The sequence below is a fragment of the Salmo trutta genome, chromosome 3, assembly GCF_901001165.1.
Source record: "Salmo trutta chromosome 3, fSalTru1.1, whole genome shotgun sequence".
In the NCBI taxonomy this organism is placed as follows: domain Eukaryota; kingdom Metazoa; phylum Chordata; class Actinopteri; order Salmoniformes; family Salmonidae; genus Salmo; species Salmo trutta.
In genome coordinates, this window is record NC_042959.1 from 12,307,025 (window position 1) to 12,334,524 (window position 27,500).

The window sequence follows — 27,500 nt, forward strand, 5'->3', positions numbered from 1 at the left end:
AATGGGAAAAGGACACGTGGATTTAAGACACGTGTGAATACACATACATGAACAAATCACATGTGAAAAATGTCACATGGGAAAACGTGAAGTTTCAAATGGAAATTTCACACGTACATTTTTCACATGACTCAGACATTTGGTTTCCCAACATTTCACATGTGATATTATAATGTTTCAAATGAGTGCTTCTGTAACTGGTGAGATTCAAACCTCGGTCTCCCAAAGGAGAAGCCAACATCTTAACCATTAGACCAATAGTGTCAACACACATTTTTAAGTCGTGAGAATGACACAAATATTAATTTTCACAAAGTCTGCTGCCTCAGTTTGTATGATGGCAATTTGCATATACTCCAGAATGTTATGAAGGGTGATCAGATGAATTGCAATTAATTGCAAAGTCCCTCTTTGCCATGTAAATAAACTGAATCCCCCAAAAACCTTTCCACTGCATTTCAGCCCTGCCACAAAAGGACCAGCTGACATCATGTCAGTGATTCTCTCGTTAACACAAGTGTGAGTGTTGACGAGGACAAGGCTGGAGATCACTCTGTCATGCTGATTGAGTTCGAATAACAGACTGGAGGCTTCAACAGGAGGGTGGTGCTTGGAATCATTGTTCTTCCTCTGTAAACCATGGTTACCTGCAAGGAAACACGTGCTGTCATCATTACTTTGCACAAAAAGGGCTTCACAGGCAAGGATATTTCTGCCAGTAAGATTGCACCTAAATCAACCATTTATCGGATCATCAAGAACTTCAAGGAGAGCAGTTCAATTGTTGTCAAGAAGGCTTCAGGGCGCCCAAGAAAGTCCAGCAAGCGCCAGGACCGTCTCCTAAAGTTGATTCAGCTGCGGGATCGGGGCACCACCAGTACAAAGCTTGCTCAGGAATGGCAGCAGGTAAGTGTGAGTGCATCTGCACGCATAGTGAGGCGAAGACTTTTGGAGGATGGCCTGGTGTCAAGAAGGGGAGCAAAGAAGCCACTTCTCTCCAGGAAAAACATCAGGGACAGACTGATATTCTACAAAAGGTACAGGGATTGGACTGCTGAGGACTAGGGTAAAGTCATTTTCTCTGATGAATCCCCTTTCCGATTGTTTGGGGCATCCAGAAAAATGCTTGTCTGGAGAAGACAAGGTGAGCGCTACCATCAGTGGGCTCACTCACAATTTTGCCTAAGAACACAGCCATGAATAAAGAATGGTACCAACACATCCTCCGAGAGCAACTTCTCCCAACCATCCAGGAACAGTTTGGTGACGAACAAGGCCTTTTCCAGCATGATGGAGCACCTTGACATAAGGAAAAAGCGATAACTAAGTGGCTCGGGGAACAAAACATTGATATTTTGGGTCCATGGCCAGGAAACTCCCCAGACCTTAATCCCATTGAGAACTTGTGGACAAACAAAAACCCACAAATTCTGACAAACTCCAAGCATTGATTATGCAAGAATGGGCTGCCATCAGTCAGGATGTGGCCCAGAAGTTAATTGACAGCATGCCAGGGCGGATTGCAGAGGTCTTTGAAAAGAAGGGTCAACACGGCAAATATTGACTCTTTGCACCAACTTCATGTAATTGTCAATAAAAGCCTTTGACACTTATGAAATGCTTGTAATTATACTTCAGTATTCCATAGTAACATCTGACAAAAATATCTAAAGACACTGAAGCAGCAAACTTTGTGGAAATTAACATTTGTTTCATTCTCAAAACTTTTGGCCACGACTTTAAGCTCAACATGTGAAAATGCCATTTTGAAACGTTTTTGTTTCGTAAAGGAAGACAGCCAGACAAAATGAACAGAGAGAGGAAATATACAACCAGACAGAACAGACAGAGACCCAACACAACCAGACAGAACATAGACATAAACCAAAAAGAAGAACGTCCCAGAGACAGACAGACAGACAGACAGACAGACAGACAGAGACAGACAGACAGACAGACAGACAGACAGACAGACAGACAGACAGACAGACAGACAGAGTACAGGAAGAGTTAAAAGAAACACCAGGATTGATAGGGTTGTACTTTTCTCTGTTCTGTCCCCTAAAGATGATAAATTAATCTCTCGGGAATTCAATCAGACACACACACACACACACATGCACGTACACAGACACGCACACACATGCACACACCCACACAAAACAAGCACACATCATACCCACTGCCTTTTTCCTGGAAGTAGCCATCACATTAACATGGTATTGATTTACAGCAGTCCTGAATATGTCTCAAATACACACGCACACATGCTGTCTCTCTCTCTCTCTCTCTCTATCTATCGATTTACAGCAGGCCTGAATATGTCTCAAATACACACACACACATGCTGTCTCTCTCTCTCTCTCTCTCTCTCTCTCTATCGATTTACACCAGGCCTGAATATGTCTCAAATACACACACACACATGCTGTCTCTCTCTGTCTCTCTCTGTCTCTCTCTCTGTCTCTCTCTCTGTCTCTCTCTCTGTCTCTCTCTCTCTCTCTCTAATTCAATTCAAAGTCAAAGGGCTTTATATGTTTACATTGCCAAAGTAAGTGAAATAGATAATACACAAAAGTGAAAAAAATTGTATTAACAGTAAACATAACACTCATAAAAGTTCCAAAAGAATAGAGACATTTTAAATGTCATTATGGCTATATACAGTGTAATGATGTGCAAATAGTTAAAGTACAAAAGGCAAAATAAATATCTCATTCAGATCAATACTACATAACTGAATAGATTACACTGCTTATCTCATTCAGATCAATACTACATAACTGAATAGATTACACTGCTTATCTCATTCAGATCAATACTACATAACTGAATAGATTACACTGCTTATCTCATTCAGATCAATACTACATAACTGAATAGATTACACTGCTTATCTCATTCAGATCAATACTACATAACTGAATAGATTACACTGCTTATCTCATTCAGATCAATACTACATAACTGAATAGATTACACTGCTTATCTCATTCAGATCAATACTACATAACTGAATAGATTACACTGCTTATCTCATTCAGATCAATACTACATAACTGAATAGATTACACTGCTTATCTCATTCAGATCAATACTACATAACTGAATAGATTACACTGCTTATCTCATTCAGATCAATACTACATAACGGAATAGATTACACTGCTTATCTCATTCAGATCAATACTACATAACTGAATAGATTACACTGCTTATCTCATTCAGATCAATACTACATAACTGAATAGATTACACTGCTTATCTCATTCAGATCAATACTACATAACGGAATAGATTACACTGCTTATCTCATTCAGATCAATACTACATAACCAGTGGACAAATTCATTGTTTGTGACAAGAGATGTTAGGACCACAAAGCTCCTTTGTGTTGGGCTGAAAAAGACGGGTGGGTGGGTGTGTGTGGGTGCGTGTTGTTAAGTACAACAGAATCTTTCACAGTGCATTCATGTCCTATGGCCTTGACTGTGTGTGAGGCCATACAGGCAGAGAAAGAGAAAGAGAAAGAGAGAGAGAAGAGAGAGAGAAAGAGAAAAGAGAGAGAGAAAGAGAAGAGAGAGAGAGAGTACAGGGATATGGTGAGTGAGGAGAAGAGAAGGGACATGCGCAAGCACACACACCCTGAGACCAACTACTCCTCTCTCTCTCTCTCTCTCTCTCTCTCTCTCTCTCTCTCTCTCTCTCTCTCTCTCTCTCTCTCTCTCTCTCTCTCTCTCTCTTCTCTTTCTCTCTCTCTCTCTCTCTCTCTCTCTCTCTCTTCTCTTTCTCTCTCTCTCTCTCCCTCTCTCTTCTCTTTCTCTCTCTCTCTCTCTCTCTCTCTCTCTCTCTCTCTCTCTCTCTCTCTCTCTCTCTCTCTCTCTCTGTGAATAGGGGGTATATGTCACAATGAAGGACGGATGAACAGAATATAAGGACTCCCAGAAGAATATATTTAAAAATAGAAAACCACCTTTCCTCTGAGAACTCTACACTCTGCTCTTTCTCCTCCATTCATCTAATCCTAACCCCCCCTTCCGTATGCCATCTCTCTCTTTCTCTTTCCTCTCTCTCCTTAACCTCCTATATTCCATACTTCTCAACATTGTTCAGTGGTAGCCATCTGTTAATATCACTCTCCTCCCTCCCTCCCCCCTCCCTCACATCTTCCCTCTCTCTCCCTCCCATCCTCCCTTGCTCCCTACACTCCTCCCTCCCATCCTCCCTCTCTCCCTCCCTTCCTCCCCCACTCCCTCTCTCCTTCCCATCCTCCCCAACTCCCTCCCCAACTCCCTCCCACCCTCCCTCTCTCCATCCCTTCCTCCCCCACTACCTCCCATCCTTCCTCTCTCCCTCGCATCCTCCCTTGCCCCCTCCCTCCCTCCCATCCTCCTCCTCTCTCTCCCATACTCCCTCGCTCCCTCCTATCCTCCCCCTTCCCTCCCTCACATCCTCCCCCACTCCCTCCCTTCCTCCCCTGCTCCATCCCTCCAATTAATAAAAGTCCCATGATAGTAGTGACTGCCCACTACAGCTAATAATTTATTCACATTATGGTAATTGTAGGTTATTACCACACTTTATGCGCTAAACTATGTAGAATATTGGACAGTTGGAAACTACAACTCCCTACTACATCGCACAGATCAGGCTGGATCTGATTTATCTTTACGGAAATTGTGCGATGTACGCATTGAGCTAACAGAAATAAAAACTAAATTGAATTCAAATAATTGAACCGATGTCGATCAATTAGTTGTTTAAAAACCTAAAAATAACAACAATTTTGGTTAATTGCTCTGCACTATTATTTAGCAAGCTACCCAAGTTAGCTGGCTAGCTAAGCTATCAATCATCATGATCAAAGGTTATCTGGGCTACTACACAGCCTGCATCTGTCATCCGAGGAGAGCAGCTAGACAGCTAGGAGGATATCCATCCAGAGGAGGGCAGCTAGACGGCTAGGAGGATATCCATCCGAGGAGAGCAGCTAGATGGCTAGAAGGATATCCATCCGTAGGAGGGCAGCTAGATGGCTAGGAGGATATCCATCCAGAGGAGGGCAGCTAGACGGCTAGGAGGATATCCATCCGAGGAGAGCAGCTAGATGGCTAGAAGGATATCCATCCGAGGAGGGCAGCTAGACGGCTAGGAGGATATCCATCCGAGGAGGGCAGCTAGACGGCTAGGAGGATATCCATCCGTAGGAGGGCAGCCAGATGGCTAGAAGGATATCCATCCGAGGAGGGCAGCTAGACGGCTAGGAGGATATCCATCCGTAGGAGGGCAGCTAGATGGCTAGGAGGATATCCATCCGAGGAGGGCAGCTAGATGGCTAGGAGGATATCCATCCGAGGAGGGCAGCTAGATGGCTAGAAGGATATCCATCCGTAGGAGGGCAGCTAGATGGCTAGGAGGATATCCATCCGTAGGAAGGCAGCTAGACGGCTAGGAGGATATCCATCCGAGGAGGGCAGCTAGATGGCTAGGAGGATATCCATCTGAGTAGGGCAGCTAGACGGATAGGAGGATATCCATCCGAGGAGGGCAGCTAGATGGCTAGAAGGATATCCATCCGTAGGAAGGCAGCTAGATGGCTAGGAGGATATCCATCCAGAGGAGGGCAGCTAGATGGCTAGGAGGATATCCATCCAGAGGAGGGCAGCTAGATGGCTAGGAGGATATCCATCCGGAGGAGGGCAGCTAGATGGCTAGGAGGATATCCATCCAGAGGAGGGCAGCTAGATGGCTAGGAGGATATCCATCCGAGGAGGGCAGCTAGATGGCTAGGAGGATATCCATCCGAGGAGGGCAGCTAGATGGCTAGAAGGATATCCATCCAGAGGAGGGCAGCTAGATGGCTAGGAGGATATCCATCCGAGGAGGGCAGCTAGATGGCTAGGAGGATATCCATCCGTAGGAGGGCAGCTAGATGGCTAGAAGGATATCCATCTGAGGAGAGCAGCTAGATGGCTAGGAGGATATCCATCCAGAGGAGAGCAGCTAGATGGCTAGAAGGATATCCATCTGAGGAGGGCAGCTAGATGGCTAGGAGGATATCCATCTGAGGAGGGCAGCTAGACGCTTCAGCCCAAATAATGGCCGCCTTGGATGTTTTAAAAAAATAAAAAATGTACGTGGTTGCGTCATATTTCTGTGCATACTTTTCATTGAAGCTTGCATCAATGCATAATTCTAAATGTGGACAAGCGGAGTATGCATCCGCTGCGCATACTCTGATTTGGACTCATACGCCGACTGATGCGTGCTCCAATTTGCGTGCTCGGAGGTAGTATCCATATTAAGAAAACACCCTAGAATGTTTTTACGAAGAAAACTCAAAATACCTCTACTCCTCTCTTCTTTTTTTGGTAGGTGAGGAACTACCTCTCTCTCTCTGGGTAGAAGAACAGAGAGGACAAGTTCAGACTCTAAATGACACTGAAAGACAGAGGGAGAGAAGAACTTTTACAAATGACACACGCACACACACACACACACACGCGCACACGCACACACACACACATGGATGCTCACAAGGCTACGCGCACGTACGCACACACACGCACACACACACACCACACACACACGTGAAACACACACACACACATATACACACACACACACACACACAGGCTACACACACACAAAACCTTAACAGGACAGTCTGCCGAATCAATACTGAATCTCATCTCCTCTCCTCTCCTTCCACCTCTCTGTCAAGGTGAGGGCAAACTGACCTGTGTGTGGGTGAGTGTTTGTGTGCGTGAGTGTCTGCGTGTGTGTGTGTGTGTGTGTGTGTGTGTGAGTGTCTGCGTGTGTGTGTGAGTGTCTGCGTGTGTGTGTGTGTGTGAGTGTTTGTGTGTGTGAATGTTTGTGTGTGTGTGTGTGAGTGTTTGTGTGTGTGAGTGTTTGTGTGTGTGTGTGAGTGTGAGTGTGAGTGTTTGTGTGTGTGCGTTTGTGTGTGTGTGTATGAGTGTTTGTGTGTGTGTGTATGTGTGTGTGTGTGTGCGTGTGTGTGTGTGCTAATAGCTCTCACATTCTCACTTCAGAATTAGACGTTCATCCAAACGTCACATTTCGAAGTTGTAGCAAACGTTTAAGTTTAGGCATTAACTCTGAAATATTAAGGTTAGGCAGGGTTAACGTTTGGGATAGGCTCAAAACAAAAAATCTCAAAAACAACTCTCTACCACTGGATTTAAACTTGCAACCTTTGGAATCAAGGTCTTAGGCCCATCCACCATCCCCATCCACAACACCATAGCAAAGCTGAAACTTACTTGAAGGTAACAGAGCTCACTGTTGCCCCTAGTGGCCAGTTTCTATGTCATCTCCCAACGTCCTCAGACATGGATGGACGTCAAATACTGACTTGTATCACGGGTGGCCTGGCTGATGTGTGTGTGTGTGTGTGTGTGTGTGTGTGTGTGTGTGTGTGTGTGTGTGTGTGTGTGTGTGTGTGTATTTATTCAAATCTCTATAATACCTCAATTATTTCATTGTAATCTCTAGAACAACCTATTCTTCATATTCTCGATTCCTCATAACAAATTCACTACTTTCATAACAATGGATAAAATCCCTCTGGACCACTCAATATTCAACCCTCATCCCCTGTGGAATTCAAAAGTGTCCTGTGGAGCCCATGAATCATATTCATGAACTATCTATCATATTCAGGCATATCTCTCCACCTCATCTGATGTCTGAGTCCAGGCTGTATGATTTCTCTGAATCTTGAATCAATCAGGACGTAGACATCTGCAGTATACATTATTCAACAGACAGCCACACTCATATTACAACTCATCACTTTCATTTCCTTAATGTATGTGAGAGGCATACGAGACTAACAGTGTTTGGTGTGTGTGTGTTTGTGCATGTGTGTGTGAGTGTGTGTGTGAGTGTGTGTGTGTGTGTTTGAGAACAAGTCTGTCACACTAGCATGGCTGTAACAAGTGGATTAAAGTTGTGTAACATATCCTTTGTTATTAATGTGTGTGTGTTGTGTTGGTGCAGCATGTCCCTTTCATCTCTAAAGCGCACACACACACACACACACACACACACACACACACTTTTATCCTCACTGTGTGTTTGTGAATGTGTGTGAATGTGAATGTGAATGTGTGTGTGTGTGTGTGTGTGTGTGTGTGTGTGTGTGTGTGTGTGTGTGTGTGTGTGTGTGTGTGTGTGTGTGTGTGTGTGTGTGTGTGTGTGTGTGTATTTCAGTGTCTAAGTGTATGTAGGAGCATAAGTCTCTGCGAGTGCTGTTGTTTTGGCAGGCAGATCAGAGTGAGTGTGGTGTGTATCTGGATGAAAGGGAGACTCTGAGACGTTTGATGTAGAAGAACAACGTCTGCTGACAGACTGCCAAACTCTCTATCACCAGCCCAACACATGGCCCGGCCCGCACACTGTGTGTGTGTCTGAGTACAGGTATTCTTCTCTGGCTATTACCCTGCATATGTAACTGTGAATGAGTGTTCGACTGGGTCAGTAAGCTCTCAGCTCTTATATATGTAACTGTGAAGGAGAGTTAGACTGGGTCAGTAAGTTCTCAGCTCTTATATATGTAACTGTGAAGGAGTGTTAGACTGAGTCAGTAAGCTCTCAGCTCTTATATATATAACTGTGAAGGAGAGTTAGACTGGGTCAGTAAGCTCTCAGTTCTTATATATATAACTGTGAAGGAGAGTTAGACTGGGTCAGTAAGTTCTCAGCTCTTATATATATAACTGTGAAGGAGAGTTAGACTGGGTCAGTAAGTTCTCAGCTCTTATATATATATAACTGTGAAGGAGAGTTAGACTGGGTCAGTAAGCTCTCAACTCTTATATATATAACTGTGAAGGAGAGTTAGACTGGGTCAGTAAGTTCTCAGCTCTTATATATATATAACTGTGAAGGAGAGTTAGACTGGGTCAGTAGGTTCTCAGCTCTTATATATATAACTGTGAAGGAGAGTTAGACTGGGTCAGTAAGCTCTCAGCTCTTATATATATATAACTGTGAAGGAGAGTTAGACTGGGTCAGTAAGCTCTCAACTCTTATATATGTAACTGTGAAGGAGAGTTAGACTGGGTCAGTAAGTTCTCAGCTCTTATATATATAACTGTGAAGGAGAGTTAGACTGGGTCAGTAAGTTCTCAGCTCTTATATATATAACTGTGAAGGAGAGTTAGACTGGGTCAGTAAGCTCTCAGCTCTTATATATATATAACTGTGAAGGAGAGTTAGACTGGGTCAGTAAGTTCTCAGCTCTTATATATATAACTGTGAAGGAGAGTTAGACTGGGTCAGTAAGCTCTCAGCTCTTATACTGCTATCACTCCCCTCCACACACACACCTCATCCCACACCACCAATCTCTCAATGGGTCCTTAACGTTCAGAGTCAAGTACACTCAGGAGTAATTACCTAACCCACAGTGAGTGTATGTGTGTGTGAATGTGTGTGCATGCCTGTGCCTGTGCCTGTGCCTGTGCGTGCTGTGTGTGTGTGTGTCTGTGTGTCTGTGTGTGTGTGTGTGTGTGTGTGTGTGTGTGCGTTTGTGTGTGGTGCACTGCTAAAGTCCTAACTGTAGTCTGAAGTATAACAATGACTGAAAATCACACCCTTTCTTTCAAAGCTTCCCTGACAAGAGGAATGAAAGAAGATTTTCTTTCTTTATTTGGTTTCAGAAGGCTGTGTGATGTCTCTCCTACAGTATGTCTCTGGTTCTGAGGTGAGTGAAGGCTGTGTGATGTCTCTCCTACAGTATGTCTCTGGTTCTGAGGTGAGTGAAGGCTGTGTGATGTCTCTCCTACAGTATGTCTCTGGTTCTGAGGTGAGTGAAGGCTGTGTGATGTCTCTCCTACAGTATGTCTCTGGTTCTGAGGTGAGTGAAGGCTGTGTGATGTCTCTCCTACAGTATGTCTCTGGTTCTGAGGTGAGTGAAGGCTGTGTGATGTCTCTCCTACAGTATGTCTCTGGTTCTGAGGTGAGTGAAGGCTGTGTGATGTCTCTCCTACTGTATGTCTCTGGTTCTGAGGTGAGTGAAGGCTGTGTGATGTCTCTCCTACAGTATGTCTCTGGTTCTGAGGTGAGTGAAGGCTGTGTGATGTCTCTCCTACAGTATGTCTCTGGTTCTGAGGTGAGTGAAGGCTGTGTGATGTCTCTCCTACAGTATGTCTCTGGTTCTGAGGTGAGTGAAGGCTGTGTGATGTCTCTCCTACAGTATGTCTCTGGTTCTGAGGTGAGTGAAGGGGAAAAGGGACGTGTCTCTATCTGACAACTGACAGAAAAGTGAGAGGAACAGAGAAGGGAAGAGATCTGGACATACAGAAATAATGGTGACATGCTGAAATAAACAAGGCTAGTGTCTTTGCCACACAGGGAATCTAAACGTTTTCTGATATATTCTGCTGTGTCTAAGTGCATTCTCTGCAAGGTTACTGTAGTACAATCTATGAGGAGGCGAAACTTATCTACAGGGGTCAGAGCTCAAGACAGGATGACCTCTGATTGGCCGATTCATTTTTAATGAGTTCAGAGGACTGATCAGGGATAGGGTGGCTGGATCACATGGGGCCAGGGAACAGGGTGCATTACCCAGGTGGGGACAGGGGACCGGGGACACGGGCATTCAGGACACAGCCTATAGTGGACTGACTCATTGATACAGTGAGGTTTAGGGTGACTTAGGATGTTGGGGCACAGGAGCGAGTTGGCTGGACTGACCCATGTATTAGTTATAGGGGTGAGTGGATTATACTATTGATTTGGTAGAGGAGGGGGATGGAGTTGTCTAGATTCAATAGTGTCTCCAGTTGCAGGGGAGGGGGGTGGGGGGTCTGCTGCCTAGTGGCTCTGCTGCCTAGTGGCTCATTGAATTATGTAACAGCGGCATCATATCTGCCTCCCAAATGACACCCTTTCCCCTACATAGTGCACTACTTTATATGGAATAAGGTGCCATTTTGGACTCACACATTATGTCACCAGGATCTCAGAGGGCTGGAGTGGCTAGTGTCCTTCTCTCTATCCAAGGGCTCAGAGGTCTGGAGTGGCTAGTGTCCTTCTCTCTCTCCAAGGGCTCAGAGGTCTGGAGTGGCTAGTGTCCTTCTCTCTGCAAGGGCTCAGAGGGCTGGAGTGGCTAGTGTCCTTCTCTCTATCCAAGGGCTCAGAGGTCTGGAGTGGCTAGTGTCCTTCTCTCTCCAAGGGCTCAGCGGTCTGGAGTGGCTAGTGTCCTTCTCTCTCTCCAAGGGCTCAGAGGTCTGGAGTGGCTAGTGTCCTTCTCTCTGCAAGGGCTCAGCGGTCTGGAGTGGCTAGTGTCCTTCTCTCTCTAAGGGCTCAGAGGTCTGGAGTGGCTAGTGTCCTTCTCTCTCCAAGGGCTCAGAGGTCTGGAGTGGCTAGTGGTTTCTCTCTCCAAGGGCTCAGAGGTCTGGAGTGGCTAGTGTCCTTCTCTCTCTCCAAGGGCTCAGAGGTCTGGAGTGGCTAGTGTCCTTCTCTCTCCAAATGCTCAGAGGTCTGGAGTGGCTAGTGTCCTTCTCTCTCCAAGGGCTCAGAGGTCTGGAGTGGCTAGTGTCCTTCACTCTCCAAGGGCTCAGAGGTCTGGAGTGGCTAGTGTCCTTCACTCTCCAAGGGCTCAGAGGTCTGGAGTGGCTAGTGTCCTTCTCTCTCCAAAGGCTCAGAGGTCTGGAGTGGCTAGTGTCCTTCACTCTCCAAGGGCTTTGGATTGTAGCCAAGACTGAGGGCCACCAATTGGGCTGCGAAACTAAATCAATTCGGTGTCAATATGCAAGTTGAAGAGACGGACTGAGAGAGAAAAAGAGCGAGAGAAAGAGAGATGTTTTTTTGTTTACTGTGCTGTCTGTGCTACCTGATCAATATTTAGCTATGCAGCTCAGAGGGTTTGGGGGAGATTTGGGACCAAAGCTAAAGCGGCTACATAATAGAGATCTCATCAGACACATCGGGAGATTAGCCAGCTATCTGGATCAGACTGTTTTAAATTAGCAATTATTAAGTGACAAAATAAAAAGGACTCGCTGAATCTAGGGGTTGGAGTTGGAGACGCTAATCGAGATTTATCCACCCGTTCTTTCTCCCTCTCCATTTGTTCATCTGTTCGTTTTCAACCCCATTTGAGTCTCTCTAGATCACAAAGCCAGTCCATTAGTGGTAGTATTGAGTGGGGCAGAGAGGGGCTGAATAGGAATATTGACATCTTAGCTGGATGGGTTTTCTGCTAAATAGTGTGGTGAGAGACTTTTGATATCCATACATTGACTGGAGCTGGGCCTGGGTAGGGTTGACTGGGGCTGGGGACTGGGTAGGGTTGACTGGGAGTGGGGACTGGGTAGGGTTGACTGGGGCTGGGGACTGGGTAGGGTTGACTGGGGCTGGGGACTGGGTAGGGTTGACTGGGAGTGGGGACTGGGTAGGGTTGACTGGGGCTGGGGACTGGGTAGGGTTGACTGGGGCTGGGGACTGGGTAGGGTTGACTGGGAGTGGGGACTGGGTAGGGTTGACTGGGGCTGGGGACTGGGTAGGGTTGACTGGGGCTGGGGACTGGGTAGGGTTGACTGGGGCTGGGGACTGGGTAGGGTTGACTGGGGGCTGGGTAGGGTTGACTGGGGCTGGGGACTGGGTAGGGTTGACTGGGAGTGGGGACTGGGTAGGGTTGACTGGGAGTGGGGACTGGGTAGGGTTGACTGGGAGTGGGGACTGGGTAGGGTTGACTGGGGCTGGGGACTGGGTAGGGTTGACTGGGTCTGGGGACTGGGTAGGGTTGACGGAGTGGGGACTGGGTAGGGTTGACTAGGGCTGGGGACTGGGTAGGGTTGACTGGGGCTGGGGACTGGGTAGGGTTGACTGGGAGTGGGGGCTGGGTAGGGTTGACTGAGAGTGGGGACTGGGAAGGGTTGACTGAGAGAAGGGACTGGGTAGGATTGACTGGGGCTAGGGACTGGGTAGGGTTGACTGAGAGAAGGGACTGGGTAGGGTTGACTGGGGCTGGGGACTGGGTAGGGTTGACTGGGAGTGGGGGCTGGGTAGGGTTGACTGGGAGTGGGGGCTGGGTAGAGTTGACCGGGAATTGGGTTGGGTTGACTGGAGCTGGGCCTGGGTAGGGTTGACTGGGGCTGGGCCTGAGTATTGTTGACTGGAGCTGGGGCCTGAGTATTGTTGACTGGAGCTGGGCCTGGGTAGGATTGACTGGAGAAGGGCCTGGGTAGGGTTGACTGGAGCTGGGCCTGGGTAGGGTTGAATGGAGCTGGGTCCTGAGTATTGTTGACTGGAGCTGGGCCTGAGTATTGTTAACTGGAGCTGGGGCCTGAGTATTGTTGACTGGAGCTGGGCCTGGGTAGGGTTAACTGGAGCTGGGTCTGAGTATTGTTGACTGGAGCCTGAGTATTGTTGACTGGAGCTGGGGCCTGAGTATTGTTGACTGGAGCTGGGCCTGGGTAGAGTTGACTGACGCTGGGTCCTAAGTAGGGTAGCAAAGGGAGCGAATGTAACCGGTAACTTTAGAAACTACCAAACTTTTTGAAACTTTCATGGATATTAGGGAGTTTTCATAACATGCAACATATGTAAACATAAAGAAGAGGATTTAATATGACAAATAGAACCACAAAGCTGTAAAAAGTATCCTAAATATAACCTATATTGAAAAATGTTGATGTTTAATATGGGGGTTCAGCACAGAATATCCCTTACATATTATTTAAAAAAATTTAAACTATGGCAATATACAGTATATTTGTTGTAAATGTCAATATACAGTATATTTGTTGTAAATGTCAATATACAGTATATTTGTTGTAAATGTCAATATACAGTATATTTGTTGTAAATGTCAATATACAGTATATTTGTTTTAAATGTTTTACAGCAGAACTGGTGGTGAAAAATGTAAACTGTTAATTAGGCTATTTATGGGGATTACTGTCAAACAGAGTTACTGTAATCACTGCATATACTGGGATTTCCTTATCATCAGACTGTCAGACAGAGTTACTGTAATCACTGCATATACAGGGATTTCCTTATCATCAGACTGTCAGACAGAGTTACTGTAATCACTGCATATACAGGGATTTCCTTATCATCAGACTGTCAGACAGAGTTACTGTAATCACTGCATATAAAGGGATTTCCTTATCATCAGACTGTCAGACAGAGTTACTGTAATCACTGCATATAAAGGGATTTCCTTATCATCAGACTGTCAAACAGAGTTACTGTAATCACTGCATATAAAGGGATTTCCTTATCATCAGACTGTCAGACAGAGTTACTGTAATCACTGCATATACAGGGATTTCCTTATCATCAGACTGTCAGACAGAGTTACTGTAATCACTGCATATAAAGGGATTTCCTTATCATCAGACTGTCAGACAGAGTTACTGTAATCACTGCATATAAAGGGATTTCCTTATCATCAGACTGTCAGACAGAGTTACTGTAATCACTGCATATACAGGGATTTCCTTATCATCAGACTGTCAGACAGAGTTACTGTAATCACTGCATATAAAGGGATTTCCTTATCATCAGACTGTCAGACAGAGTTACTGTAATCACTGCATATACAGGGATTTCCTTATCATCAGACTTCAAAGTCAGAACTCTTTAGAGTGGTTTAGGATTGTGTGGTTGTGTGGTCTTGTTCTTCTATCCTCGTGGGGACCTGAAATCCCCAAAAGTCCACACAAGGATAGTAAAACACCCCAAGAGGACAAAGGCTATTTTAAGGTTAGGTGTTAGGTTTACAATTAGGGTTAAGGTTAGAATTAGGGTTAAGGTTTAGAGTTATGTTAGGGTTACCATACCATAGGAGTGGAGAGGGTTAGGGTTACCACACCATAGCTATGTGTGGAGAGTGTTCGGGTTAGGGTTACCATACCATAGATATGTGTGGAGAGGGTTAGGGTTAGGGTTACCATACCATAGATATGTGTGGAGAGGGTTAGGGTTAGGGTTACCATACCATAGCTATGTGTGGAGAGGGTTCGGGTTAGGGTTACCATACCATAGCTATGTGTGGAGAGGGTTAGGGTTAGGGTTACCATACCATAGCTATGTGTGGAGAGGGTTTGGGTTAGGGTTACCATACCATAGATATGTGTGGAGAGGGTTCGGGTTAGGGTTACCATACCATAGATATGTGTGGAGAGGGTTAGGGTTAGGGTTACCATACCATAGCTATGTGTGGAGAGGGTTCGGGTTAGGGTTACCATACCATAGATATGTGTGGAGAGGGTTCGGGTTAGGGTTACCATACCATAGATATGTGTGGAGAGGGTTCGGGTTAGGGTTACCATACCATAGCTATGTGTGGAGAGGGTTCGGTTTAGGGTTACCATACCACAGATATGTGTGGAGAGGGTTCGGGTTAGGGTTACCATACCATAGCTATGTGTGGAGAGGGTTCGGTTTAGGGTTACCATACCACAGATATGTGTGGAGAGGGTTAGGGTTAGGGTTACCATACCATAGCTATGTGTGGAGAGGGTTCGGTTTAGGGTTACCATACCATAGATATGTGTGGAGAGGGTTAGGGTTAGGGTTACCATACCACAGATATGTGTGGAGAGGGTTAGGGTTAGGGTTACCATACCACAGATATGTGTGGAGAGGGAATGAATATCAGATTGTTGACAAGTAAACAGGGAATGAATATCAGATTGTTGACAAGTAGACAGGGAATGAATATCAGATTGTTGACAAGTAAACAGGGAATGAATATCAGATTGTTGACAAATAGACAGGGAATAAATATCAGATTGTTGACAAGTAGACAGGGAATTAATATCAGATTGTTGACAAGTAGACAGGGAATGAATATCAGATTGTTGACAAGTAGACAGGGAATGAATATCAGATTGTTGACAAGTAGACAGGGAATGAATATCAGATTGTTGACAAGTAAACAGGGAATGAATATCAGATTGTTGACAAGTAAACAGGGAATGAATATCAGATTGTTGACAAGTAAACAGGGAATGAATATCAGATTGTTGACAAGTAAACAGGGAATGAATATCAGATTGTTGACAAGTAAACAGGGAATGAATATCAGATTGTTGACAAGTAGACAGGGAATGAATATCAGATTGTTGACAAGTAGACAGGGAATGAATATCAGATTGTTGACAAGTAAACAGGGACTGAATATCAGATTGTTGACAAGTAGACAGGGAATGAATATCAGATTGTTGACAAGTAGACAGGGAATGAATATCAGATTGTTGACAAGTAAACAGGGAATGAATATCAGATTGTTGACAAGTAGACAGGGAATGAATATCAGATTGTTGACAAGTAGACAGGGAATGAATATCAGATTGTTGACAAGTAGACAGGGAAATAAACTCTCTCTCTGTTACCCAACCCCACTCCCTCCTCTTTCCCCTCTCTCCTTGTCTCACCGCCTTTTCAGAGTCGTGCCACACCAAGCGGTGCTCCGATCGATGAGACAGCATGCCACATGGATCACTTTGGACTAGAGCCCAGCCAGGGCCAACACCACCTTGGCACACACACTCACAGACACAGTGTCAGTGAGGGAAATTGGCTGAAGATTGGCTGAAGCTTGAAGATTGGTCAGGGACGGGCCGCTAAGATGTAAGGACGCTCTTTGGTGTGTGTGTGTGTGACTCCCTAGATGGGCCGTCCTCCTCCTTGCCTGTCTCCCCGTGAGGTGGATGAGTCAGGAACAGCAACAGCCACTCATACCACCTGGCATGCCACACAAACACAGACATGCACATACACACACCAGGCTGGCACGCACACGCGCACACACGCACCCACCCACGCACGCACGCACACACACACACACACACACACACACACACACACAGGTACTCTGTGGCTCATTTGGTAGAGCATAGCGCTTGCAACACCAAGATAGTGGGTTCGATTCCCGCTGAGGCCACCCATACAAAAAATGGATGCATGCATGTAACTGTGTGACTGTAAGTCACTTTGGATAAAAGTGTCTGCTAAATGTCATATATAATTCTATATATTACACACACACACACACTCACAAACATACACTCACACTCCTTGGTAGGCCTGGCAGTGGGCATCCCACAGTTCCTAGCGGGGGGCACAGATTATCCCTGACGCTCACACACTGGCACAAAATGTCAATCTAGCCCAGTCTACAGCTGCTGTAGGGTTAAATCTGGACCCCCTATAATATCTGGTTCCCTCTCCCATCACCCCCAGTCTACAGCTGCTGTAGGGTTAAATCTGGATCCCCTATAATATCTGGTTCCCTCTCCCATCACCCCCAGTCTACAGCTGCTGTAGGGTTAAATCTGGATCCCCTATAATATCTGGTTCCCTCTCCCATCACCCCCAGTCTACAGCACACACACACACACACACACACACACACACACACACACACACACACACACACCTCAGTAAAGTGATAGTGTCAGAAAACACACTACATTTACTCTGACCCTGCTCACCCTCACTTTTCCTGGAGGATATTTCAGAAGATGATAGTAAGGAAAGTTATTTCTGTTATCTACCCCCCCCTCTCTCTCCCCCTTTATTTCATTCTTTCTCAATCTCTCTCCCTCTCTCTCTCTCACTTTCTCACTTTCTCACTTTCTCTCTCTCGATCTCTATAAGCGTACTCACAAATGCAGGCATGCATGAAAACAGCCTCCCAATAAAACATGATACTATTGGTGACTACTCCCACTGCAGACTGACATCAGTCAGTCACTAATTAAGGTCACTAATTAGTAAGAAACTCCCCTCACCTGGTTGTCTCAGTCTTAATTGAAATGAAAAACCAGAAATCTGCAGACACTAGGCCCTCCATGGAATGAGTTGGACCCCGATATAGACAATCAAGTGTTCATGGACAGCACAACAGTGACTTTCACCAAACAACACCACTCCCTTAATGACAAGAGTTAAAGAGACCTAAAGACACAGACACTCACAGACGCGCTCACAGAGACTCACAGACACACTCACAGACACTCACAGGCACTCACAGGCACTCACAGGCACGCTCACAGACACTCACACACACACGCACAGACACTCACAGACACTCACAGACACTCACTCACAGACACACACACAGCCACTCACAGACACTCACAGACACACTCACAGGCACACTCACAGACACGCTCACAGACACTCACAGACACACTCACAGACACTCACAGACACTCACAGACACTCACAGACACACTCACTCACAGACACACACACAGACACTCACAGACACTCACAGACACACTCACAGACACACTCACAGACACACTCACAGACACACTCACAGACACTCACAGACTAATACGCTTTACTGAAGGACAATCCCCAAACAAGCTGCAACACGTTATCTGGCTGAAGGAGGGAAAACGTTCACATGGAGAGAGAAGACCACTCTGTTGTAGACACACACGCTCGCACAGTGAGACTTACTGATGATACGGTCACCGTATGGCTCTTCATCCTCATCATCCTCCAGGTATGCTGGGAGAGGGGGAGCGAAGGAAAGAAAGAACAGACAGAACAGGAAAACTATAAGATAAGCATGCAGCAACATGACAGTCAGAAAGACAGAAACAGACAAACACATGTAAACTGTACAAGCACACAAACACACATACACACACATACACACACACCCACACACCCACATACACACACACCCACACACAAATAAAATTAAATCACACACACCCACGTCCACACACACAGCACTTGTATGCACGCTACACAAAAACACTGCCCTCCTCCACACTGTTCTGATCATGTACACAAATCCCCCTCTTTCTCTCTCTCTGTCTGTTCTGATCACGTACACAAATCCCCCTTCTCTCTTTCTCTCTCTGTCTGTTCTGATCATGTACACAAATCCCCCTCTTTCTCTCTCTCTGTCTGTTCTGATCACGTACACAAATCCCCCTTCTCTCTTTCTCTCTCTATCTGTTCTGATCATGTACATAAATCCCCCTTCTCTCTTTCTCTCTCTATCTGTTCTGATCATGTACATAAATCCCCTTCTCTCTTTCTGTCTGTTCTGATCATGTACATAAATCCCCCTTCTCTCTTTCTCTGTCTGTTCTGATCATGTACATAAATCCCCCTTCTCTCTTTCTCTGTCTGTTCTGATAATGTACATAAATCCCCCTTCTCTCTTTCTGTCTGTTCTGATCATGTACATAAATCCCCCTTCTCTCTTTCTCTATCTGTTCTGATAATGTACATAAATCCCCTTCTCTTTCTGTCTGTTCTGATCATGTACATAAATCCCCCTTCTCTCTTTCTGTCTGTTCTGATTATGTACATAAATCCCCCTGCTCTCTTTCTCTGTCTGTTCTGATCATGTACATAAATCCCCCTTCTCTCTCCCTCTTCTGTCTGTTCAGATCAAAACGTTGCGGTACAGCAGCACACTGTTATTAAGGAGGTTTATAGTCTGCTACCCTCCATTCCTCAACGACCTGAGTCAGAGAGAACTGCTGTTGATGTGTCGTTTAATACATAAAGTGGATGTGTGTGGTGTGTGTGGTGTGTGTGCTTCAGTATGTGTGTGTAGGTGTGTGTATTTAAGTCTATGTCATTACAGGCCTCTCAGTAACTTTCTGTGGCTCCCGAGTGGCGCAGCGGTCTAAGTCTAAGGCACTGCATCTCAGTGCTAGAGGCGTCACAACAGACCTTGGTTCGATCCCGGGCTGTATCACAACCGTCCGTGATCGGGCGTCCACAATAGGGCGGCGCACATTTGGCCCAGGGTTGTCCGGGTTAGGGGAGGGTTTTGCCGTGGTAGGTCGTCATTGAAAAATAAGAATTTGTTCTTAACTTACTTGCCCAGTTAAAGAAAGGTAAACAACTAAAGAAAAAAAAAACTCTATAGGACCTGTTATAACACTATATAGCACTTCTCACCCTGGTCTGCCTGCATCACAGTCTGTTATAACGCTATATAGCACTTCTCACCCTGGCCTGCCTGCATCACAGTCTGTTATAACACTATATAGCACTTCTCACCCAGCCTGCCTGCATCACAGTCCGTTATAACACTATATAGCACTTCTCACCCTGGTCTGCCTGCATCACAGTCTGTTATAACACTATATAGCACTTCTCACCCTGGTCTGCCTGCATAACAGTCTGTTATAACACTATATAGCACTTCTCACCCTGTTCTGCCTGCATCACAGTCTGTTATAACACTATATAGCACTTCTCACCCTGGTCTGCCTTCATCACAGTCTGTTATAACACTATATAGCACTTCTCACCCTGGCCTGCCAGCATCACAGTCTGTTATAACACTATATAGCACTTCTCACCCTGGTCTGCCTGCATCACAGTCTGTTATAACACTATATAGCACTTCTCACCCTGGCCTGCCTGCATCACAGTCTGTTATAACACTATATAGCACTTCTCACCCTGGTCTGCCTTCATCACAGTCTGTTATAACACTATATAGCACTTCTCACCCTGGCCTGCCTGCATCACAGTCTGTTATAACACTATATAGCACTTCTCACCCTGGCCTGCCTTCATCACAGTCTGTTATAACACTATATAGCACTTCTCACCCTGGCCTGCCTTCATCACAGTCTGTTATAACACTATATAGCACTTCTCACCCTGGCCTGCCTGCATCACAGTCTGTTATAACACTATATAGCACTTCTCACCCTGGCCTGCCTTCATCACAGTCTGTTATAACACTATATAGCACTTCTCACCCAGCCTGCCTTCATCACAGTCTGTTATAACACTATATAGCACTTCTCACCCTGGTCTGCCTGCATCACAGTCTGTTATAACGCTATATAGCACTTCTCACCCTGGCCTGCCTGCATCACAGTCTGTTATAACACTATATAGCACTTCTCACCCAGCCTGCCTGCATCACAGTCTGTTATAACACTATATAGCACTTCTCACCCTGGTCTGCCTTCATCACAGTCTGTTATAACACTATATAGCACTTCTCACCCTGGTCTGCCTGCATCACAGTCTGTTATAACGCTATATAGCACTTCTCACCCTGGCCTGCCTGCATCACAGTCTGTTATAACACTATACAGCACTTCTCACCCAGCCTGCCTGCATCACAGTCTGTTATAACACTTTATAGCACTTCTCACCCTGGCCTGCCTGCATCACAGTCTGTTATAACACTATATAGCACTTCTCACCCTGGTCTGCCTGCATCACAGTCTGTTATAACACTATATAGCACTTCTCACCCTGGCCTGCCTGCATCACAGTCTGTTATAACACTATATAGCACTTCTCACCCTGGTCTGCCTTCATCACAGTCTGTTATAACACTATATAGCACTTCTCACCCTGGTCTGCCTGCATCACAGTCTGTTATAACACTATATAGCACTTCTCACCCTGGCCTGCCTTCATCACAGTCTGTTATAACACTATATAGCACTTCTCACCCTGGCCTGCCTGCATCACAGTCTGTTATAACACTATATAGCACTTCTCACCCTGGTCTGCCTTCATCACAGTCTGTTATAACACTATATAGCACCTCTCACCCTGGTCTGCCTGCATCACAGTCTGTTATAACACTATATAGCACTTCTCACCCTGGTCTGCCTGCATCACAGTCTGTAATAACACTATATAGCACTTATCACCCTGGCCTGCCTGCATCACAGTCTGTTATAACACTATATAGCACTTCTCACCCTGGCCTGCCTGCATCACAGTCTGTTATAACACTATATAGCACTTCTCACCCTGGTCTGCCTGCATCACAGTCTGTTATAACACTATATAGCACTTCTCACCCTGGCCTGCCTTCATCACAGTCTGTTATAACACTATATAGCACTTCTCACCCTGGCCTGCCTGCATCAGTCTGTTATAACACTATATAGCACTTCTCACCCTGGTCTGCCTGCATAACAGTCTGTTATAACACTATATAGCACTTCTCACCCTGGCCTGCCTTCATCACAGTCTGTTATAACACTATATAGCACTTCTCACCCTGGCCTGCCTTCATCACAGTCTGTTATAACACTATATAGAACTTCTCACCCTGGCCTGCCTGCATCACAGTCTGTTATAACACTATATAGCACTTCTCACCCTGGCCTGCCTTCATCACAGTCTGTTATAACACTATATAGCACTTCTCACCCAGCCTGCCTTCATCACAGTCTGTTATAACACTATATAGCACTTCTCACCCTGGTCTGCCTGCATCACAGTCTGTTATAACGCTATATAGCACTTCTCACCCTGGCCTGCCTGCATCACAGTCTGTTATAACACTATATAGCACTTCTCACCCAGCCTGCCTGCATCACAGTCTGTTATAACACTATATAGCACTTCTCACCCTGGCCTGCCTTCATCACAGTCTGTTATAACACTATATAGCACTTCTCACCCACTTGCAAAACAAGATTTCATCAAATGGGACAAACACCACATTGAAACCCTACATGCAGAGTTCTGTAAGATTCTCCTACGTGTCCAGTGACCCCCTCTCATATCATTTCCAAGCCCTGTAATGCCAAGAGCTGAGCAAAGAAAATAGTCCCCTCATCCAGCTGGTCCTGGGGCTGAGTTCACAAACCTGTTCTACTAACACACTGAAGCCTCAGGACCAGAACATCCAATCAATCAGAATAAACCAAATTACAACACAGTCAAAACAAAACTACATTGCTTATTGGGAAACACAAACACAAAGCAAAATGCAGTGCTATCTGGCCCTAAATCGACAGTACACCATGGCTAAATATTTGACCATGGTTACTGATCAAAACCTTAGAAAAACCTTGACAAAGTACAGGCTCAGTGAGCACAGCCTTGCCATTGAGAAGGGTAGACACAGGAAACCTGGCTCCCTGTAGAGGAAAGGCTGTACAACCACTGCACAACAGCAGAACCTGAGACGGAGCTGCATTTCCTGACAAAATGTCAAAAATATAAAACAATTAGAGAGTGTCATTTCTCCAAATTTGAAACCCTTATTCAAGATTTCAAAGACCTCTCTGATGAGGATAGGCTACCCATCCTGTTGGGGGAGGATGCAGAGAGCTGTGTGTTGGCAGCGCACTACATTGCTGCCTGCCATAAGATGAGGGACAGTGTCTGACAGACCAGTAAACCTGCACATGTCCTCTACTGTATGCTTATTGTTATTGTTGAATGTATGGTTATTTTGACCCTTGGTTATTGTTGTTACTGTTGTCCCGTTGACAATTTTGATTCTCATTTTTATTTATTTTTATATTGCAAATATCCAAAATAAGCTTTGGCAATATGTATATTGTTACGTCATGCCAATAAAGCGAATTGAATTGAATTGAATTGAGAGAGAGAGTGGTGGGTAGAGAGAAAGAGAGAGAGAGCGAGAGAGGTGTGTAGAGAGAGAGCGAGAGAGAGAGTGGTGGGTAGAGAGAGAGAAAGAGAGAGAGTGGTGGGTAGAGAGAGAGAGAGAGTGGTGGGTAGAGAGAGAGAGAGAGAGAGAGGTGGGTAGAGAGAGAGAGAGAGAGGTGGGTAGAGAGAGAGAGGGGGGGGAGAGAGAGAGAGTGGTGGGTAGAGAGAGAGAAAGAGTGGTGGGGTAGAGAGAGAGAGAGAGAGAGAGAGAGAGAGTGGTGGGTAGAGAGAGAGAGAGTGGTGGGTAGAGAGAGAGAGGATGAGAGAGAGAGAGAGAGAGAGAGAGAGAGTGGTGGGTAGAGAGTGAGAGAGAGAGAGAGTGGTGGGTAGAGAGAGAGAGAGAGAGTGGTGGTAGAGAGAGAGAGTGGTGGGTAGAGAGAGAGGGAGAGAGAGAGAGAGAGAGTGATGGGTAGAGAGAGAGAGATAGAGAGAGAGAGACCACTGCAAATATAACCTATATTTATATGTTTTTTCTTGTGTATTTTAACTATTTGCACATAATATGACATTTGAATTGTTTATTTTTTTCTTTTGGAACTTCTGTGAGTGTAATGTTTTCTGTAAATTTGATTGTTTATTTCAGTTTTGTATATTATCTACCTCACTTGCTTTGGCAATGTTGACATATGTTTCCCATGCCAATAAAGCCCTTAAATTTAAATGTAATTGAATTTAATTGAAAGAGAGAGGGGGCAAGAGAGAAAGAGAGAAAGAGAGAGAGAAAGAGAAAAAGAGGAAGACAGCGTCCTCCCTAAATCCAGGTAAATATACATGCAGATAAGAGTTAGCTTAGGTACGCGAAAGTGAGTGTGTGAGTTTTGTGTGTATATGTGTCACAGGGGAATTGATTAGCAAACACAAAGCCAATTGTGTTAGATTCTGTTGGTTTCATTAAGATACGTTGTTGTTTAATGAACAGAACCCGAAGCCTGACAGTTTGTCAGGACACACACACACACACACACACACACACACACACACACACACACACACACACACACACACACACACACACACACACACACACACACAGGCCATAAAAGCAGTCCCCTCCACTTCATCCTAAATCAATGTCCAGGCTCTTCTCTAGTCTTATCCCTGAGATCAATGCAGTGGGATCTGAGGCAGGAATTTACCAGCTCTCCTATTCTCCTGCCTGTGAATCCACAAGGCCGTTTTACGAGGCTGCGTGTCGCGTGACAGTAAATCTCTTTCCCTACCGGTTCCGCCAAAGGAAAAGAGCCAATTCTGCTTCCTACTTGTTTATTTATTTGTGTTGTGTTGGTTGATCAAACTGGACTTGTCCTGGCCAAGCCGACTCAACATCCTCTGGGCTGGGCTTTAAATGGGCTTTGAAGCATCTATACATTACCTCACAACTTCATTCAGTACAGTGCTCAAATGTCTGTTGCTTTATTCCGTCGGCATTGTGTGTGGTAAGGAAAGCTTTCCTTGCAAATACACACTCACATACACACACACACATACACTCTCTTTCTCCCACACACACACACACACACACACACAAACACACACTCTCTCTTTCTCTCTCTCAAACACACACACACGCACAAACACACTCTCTTTCTCTCACACATACGCACACACACACACACACACACACACACACACACACACACACACACACACACACACACACACACACACACACACACACACACACACACACACACACACACATACACACAGTCCTGATGAAGATGTGAAGGTAGGAGGACTAATTATGCCAGTGTTTTTGTCCGGCTGGAAAAAAGGATTGTGAATAACAATAGGGGTTTGCTCTCCAAAGCTGCTTAAATACCCAAGGAGGAGGATCTGTATGTGCACGTGTGCATGTGTGTGTATATGTGCGTGTGTGCATGTGTGTGTGCATGTGTGTGTGTAAGTGCATGTGTGTATGTGTATGTATATGTGTGTGTGTATGTATGTGTGTATTTGCATGTGTGTGTTTGTGTGCGTGTATGTGCATTTGTGTATTTTTGTTATTTTTTTAATTTAACTAGGCAAGTCATTTAAGAACAAATTCTTATTTTCAATGACAGCCTAGGAACAGTGGGTTAACTGCCTTGTTCATGGGCAGAATGACTTTTACCAGAATGATTTTTACCTTGTCAGCTCAGGGATTCGATCTTGAAACCTTTTGGTTATGTGTGCATGTGTGTATGTGTGTATGTGTGTGTGTGTGTGTGTATGTGCATGTGCATGTGTGTGTGTGTGTGGGTGTGTGTATGTGCATGAGTGTGTGTGTGTGTGTATGTGCATGTGTGTGTGTGTGTATATGTGTGTATGTGTGTGTGTGTGTGTGTGTGTATGTGTGTGTGTATATGTGTGTGTGTGTGTGTGTGTGTGTCCAGTTTGATCAACCAACACAACACAAATAAATAAACAAGTAGGAAGCAGAATTGGCTCTTTTCCTTTGGCGGAACCGGTAGGGAAAGAGATTTACTGTCACGCGACACGCAGCCTCGTAAAACGGCCTTGTGGATTCACAGGCAGGAGAATAGGAGAGCTGGTAAATTCCTGCCTCAGATCCCACTGCATTGATCTCAGGGATAAGACTAGAGAAGAGCCTGGACATTGATTTAGGATGAAGTGGAGGGGACTGCTTTTATGGCCTGTGTGTGTGTGTGTGTGTGTGTGTGTGTGTGTGTGTGTGTGTGTGTGTGTGTGTGTGTGTGTGTGTGTGTGTGTGTGTGTGTGTAGATAATCCAGGAGACAAACGCAGCAGTGGTCTCCTCACAGTAAGGTGGCGAGAGAGAGGCTCAAACAAGACACACACCGCCCAACTAGATCTACACACACACACACACACACACACACACACACACACACACACACACACACACACACACAGACAGACAGACAGACAGATAGGCATGCAGGCACACACGGACACACAGACACACACACACACACACACACACACACACACACACACACACACACACACAGACAGACAGATAGGCATGCAGGCACACACAGACACAGACACACAGACACACACACACACACACTCAATCACAGATACACACACACACACACACACACACACACACAGATAAACAGATACACACACACAGACACACAGACACACAGACACACACACAGACACACAGACACACAGAAACACAGACACACACACACACACACAGACAGATAGGCATGCAGGCACACACAGACACACACACACACACACACACACACTCCTCATGGTTCTCCGTTCACACTGGGGAGGAAGAAGGAGATGGAGGATTAAGGACAGATGAGATGATTAAAGGAGTGAGAGGGAGGGATGGGTGAGACATGAAAGGCTTTGTTTGGAGGGATTAGAGGTTGTTGTCCTTTACCACCTTCTCTTTCTATTTGTGCCTGTGCGACTGTGTGACTGTGTGCCTGTGTGCCTGTGTGACTGTGCGACTGTGTGACTGTGTGCCTGTGTGCCTGTGTGCCTGTGCAACTGTGTGACTGTGTGCCTGTGTGACTGCGACTGTGTGACTGTGTGACTGTGCGACGGTGCGACTGTGCGACTGTGTGACTGTGTGCCTGTGCGACTGTGCGACTGTGCGACTGTGTGACTGCGACTGTGTGACTGTGCGACTGTGCGACTGTGTGACTGTGTGACGGTGCGACTGTGCGACTGTGTGACTGTGTGCCTGTGTGCCTGTGTGACTGCGACTGTGTGACTGTGCGACTGTGCGACTGTGGGACTGTGTGACGGTGCGACTGTGTGACTGTGTGACTGTGTGCCTGTGTGACTGTGTGACTGTGCGACTGTGCGCCTGTGCGCCTGTGCGACTGTGGGACTGTGCGACTGTGGGACTGTGCGACTGTGTGACTGTGCGACTGTGCGCCTGTGCGACTGTGCGACTGTGGGACTGTGTGACTGTGTGCATGTGTGCCTGTGTGCCTGTGTGACTGTGTGACTGTGTGACTGTGTGACTGTGTGACTGTGCGACTGTGTGCCTGTGTGACTGTGTGACTGTGTGACTGTGTGACTGTGTGCCTGTGTGACTGTGTGACTGTGCGCCTGTGGGACTGTGGGACTGTGGGACTGTGTG

General features: G+C 45.7%; 1 protein-coding gene across 1 annotated transcript in view; it reads right to left on the minus strand.

Annotated features, from left to right (window-relative positions):
* LOC115168418 (teneurin-2) overlaps positions 1-27,500 on the minus strand; it is a gene marked incomplete in the record, with an annotated part of 309,391 nt that overhangs the window by 214,068 nt on the left and 67,823 nt on the right. The window contains 1 exon segment of the mRNA XM_029723673.1: positions 18,463-18,513. Within this exon segment, the coding sequence (XP_029579533.1) occupies positions 18,463-18,513 (51 nt within the window).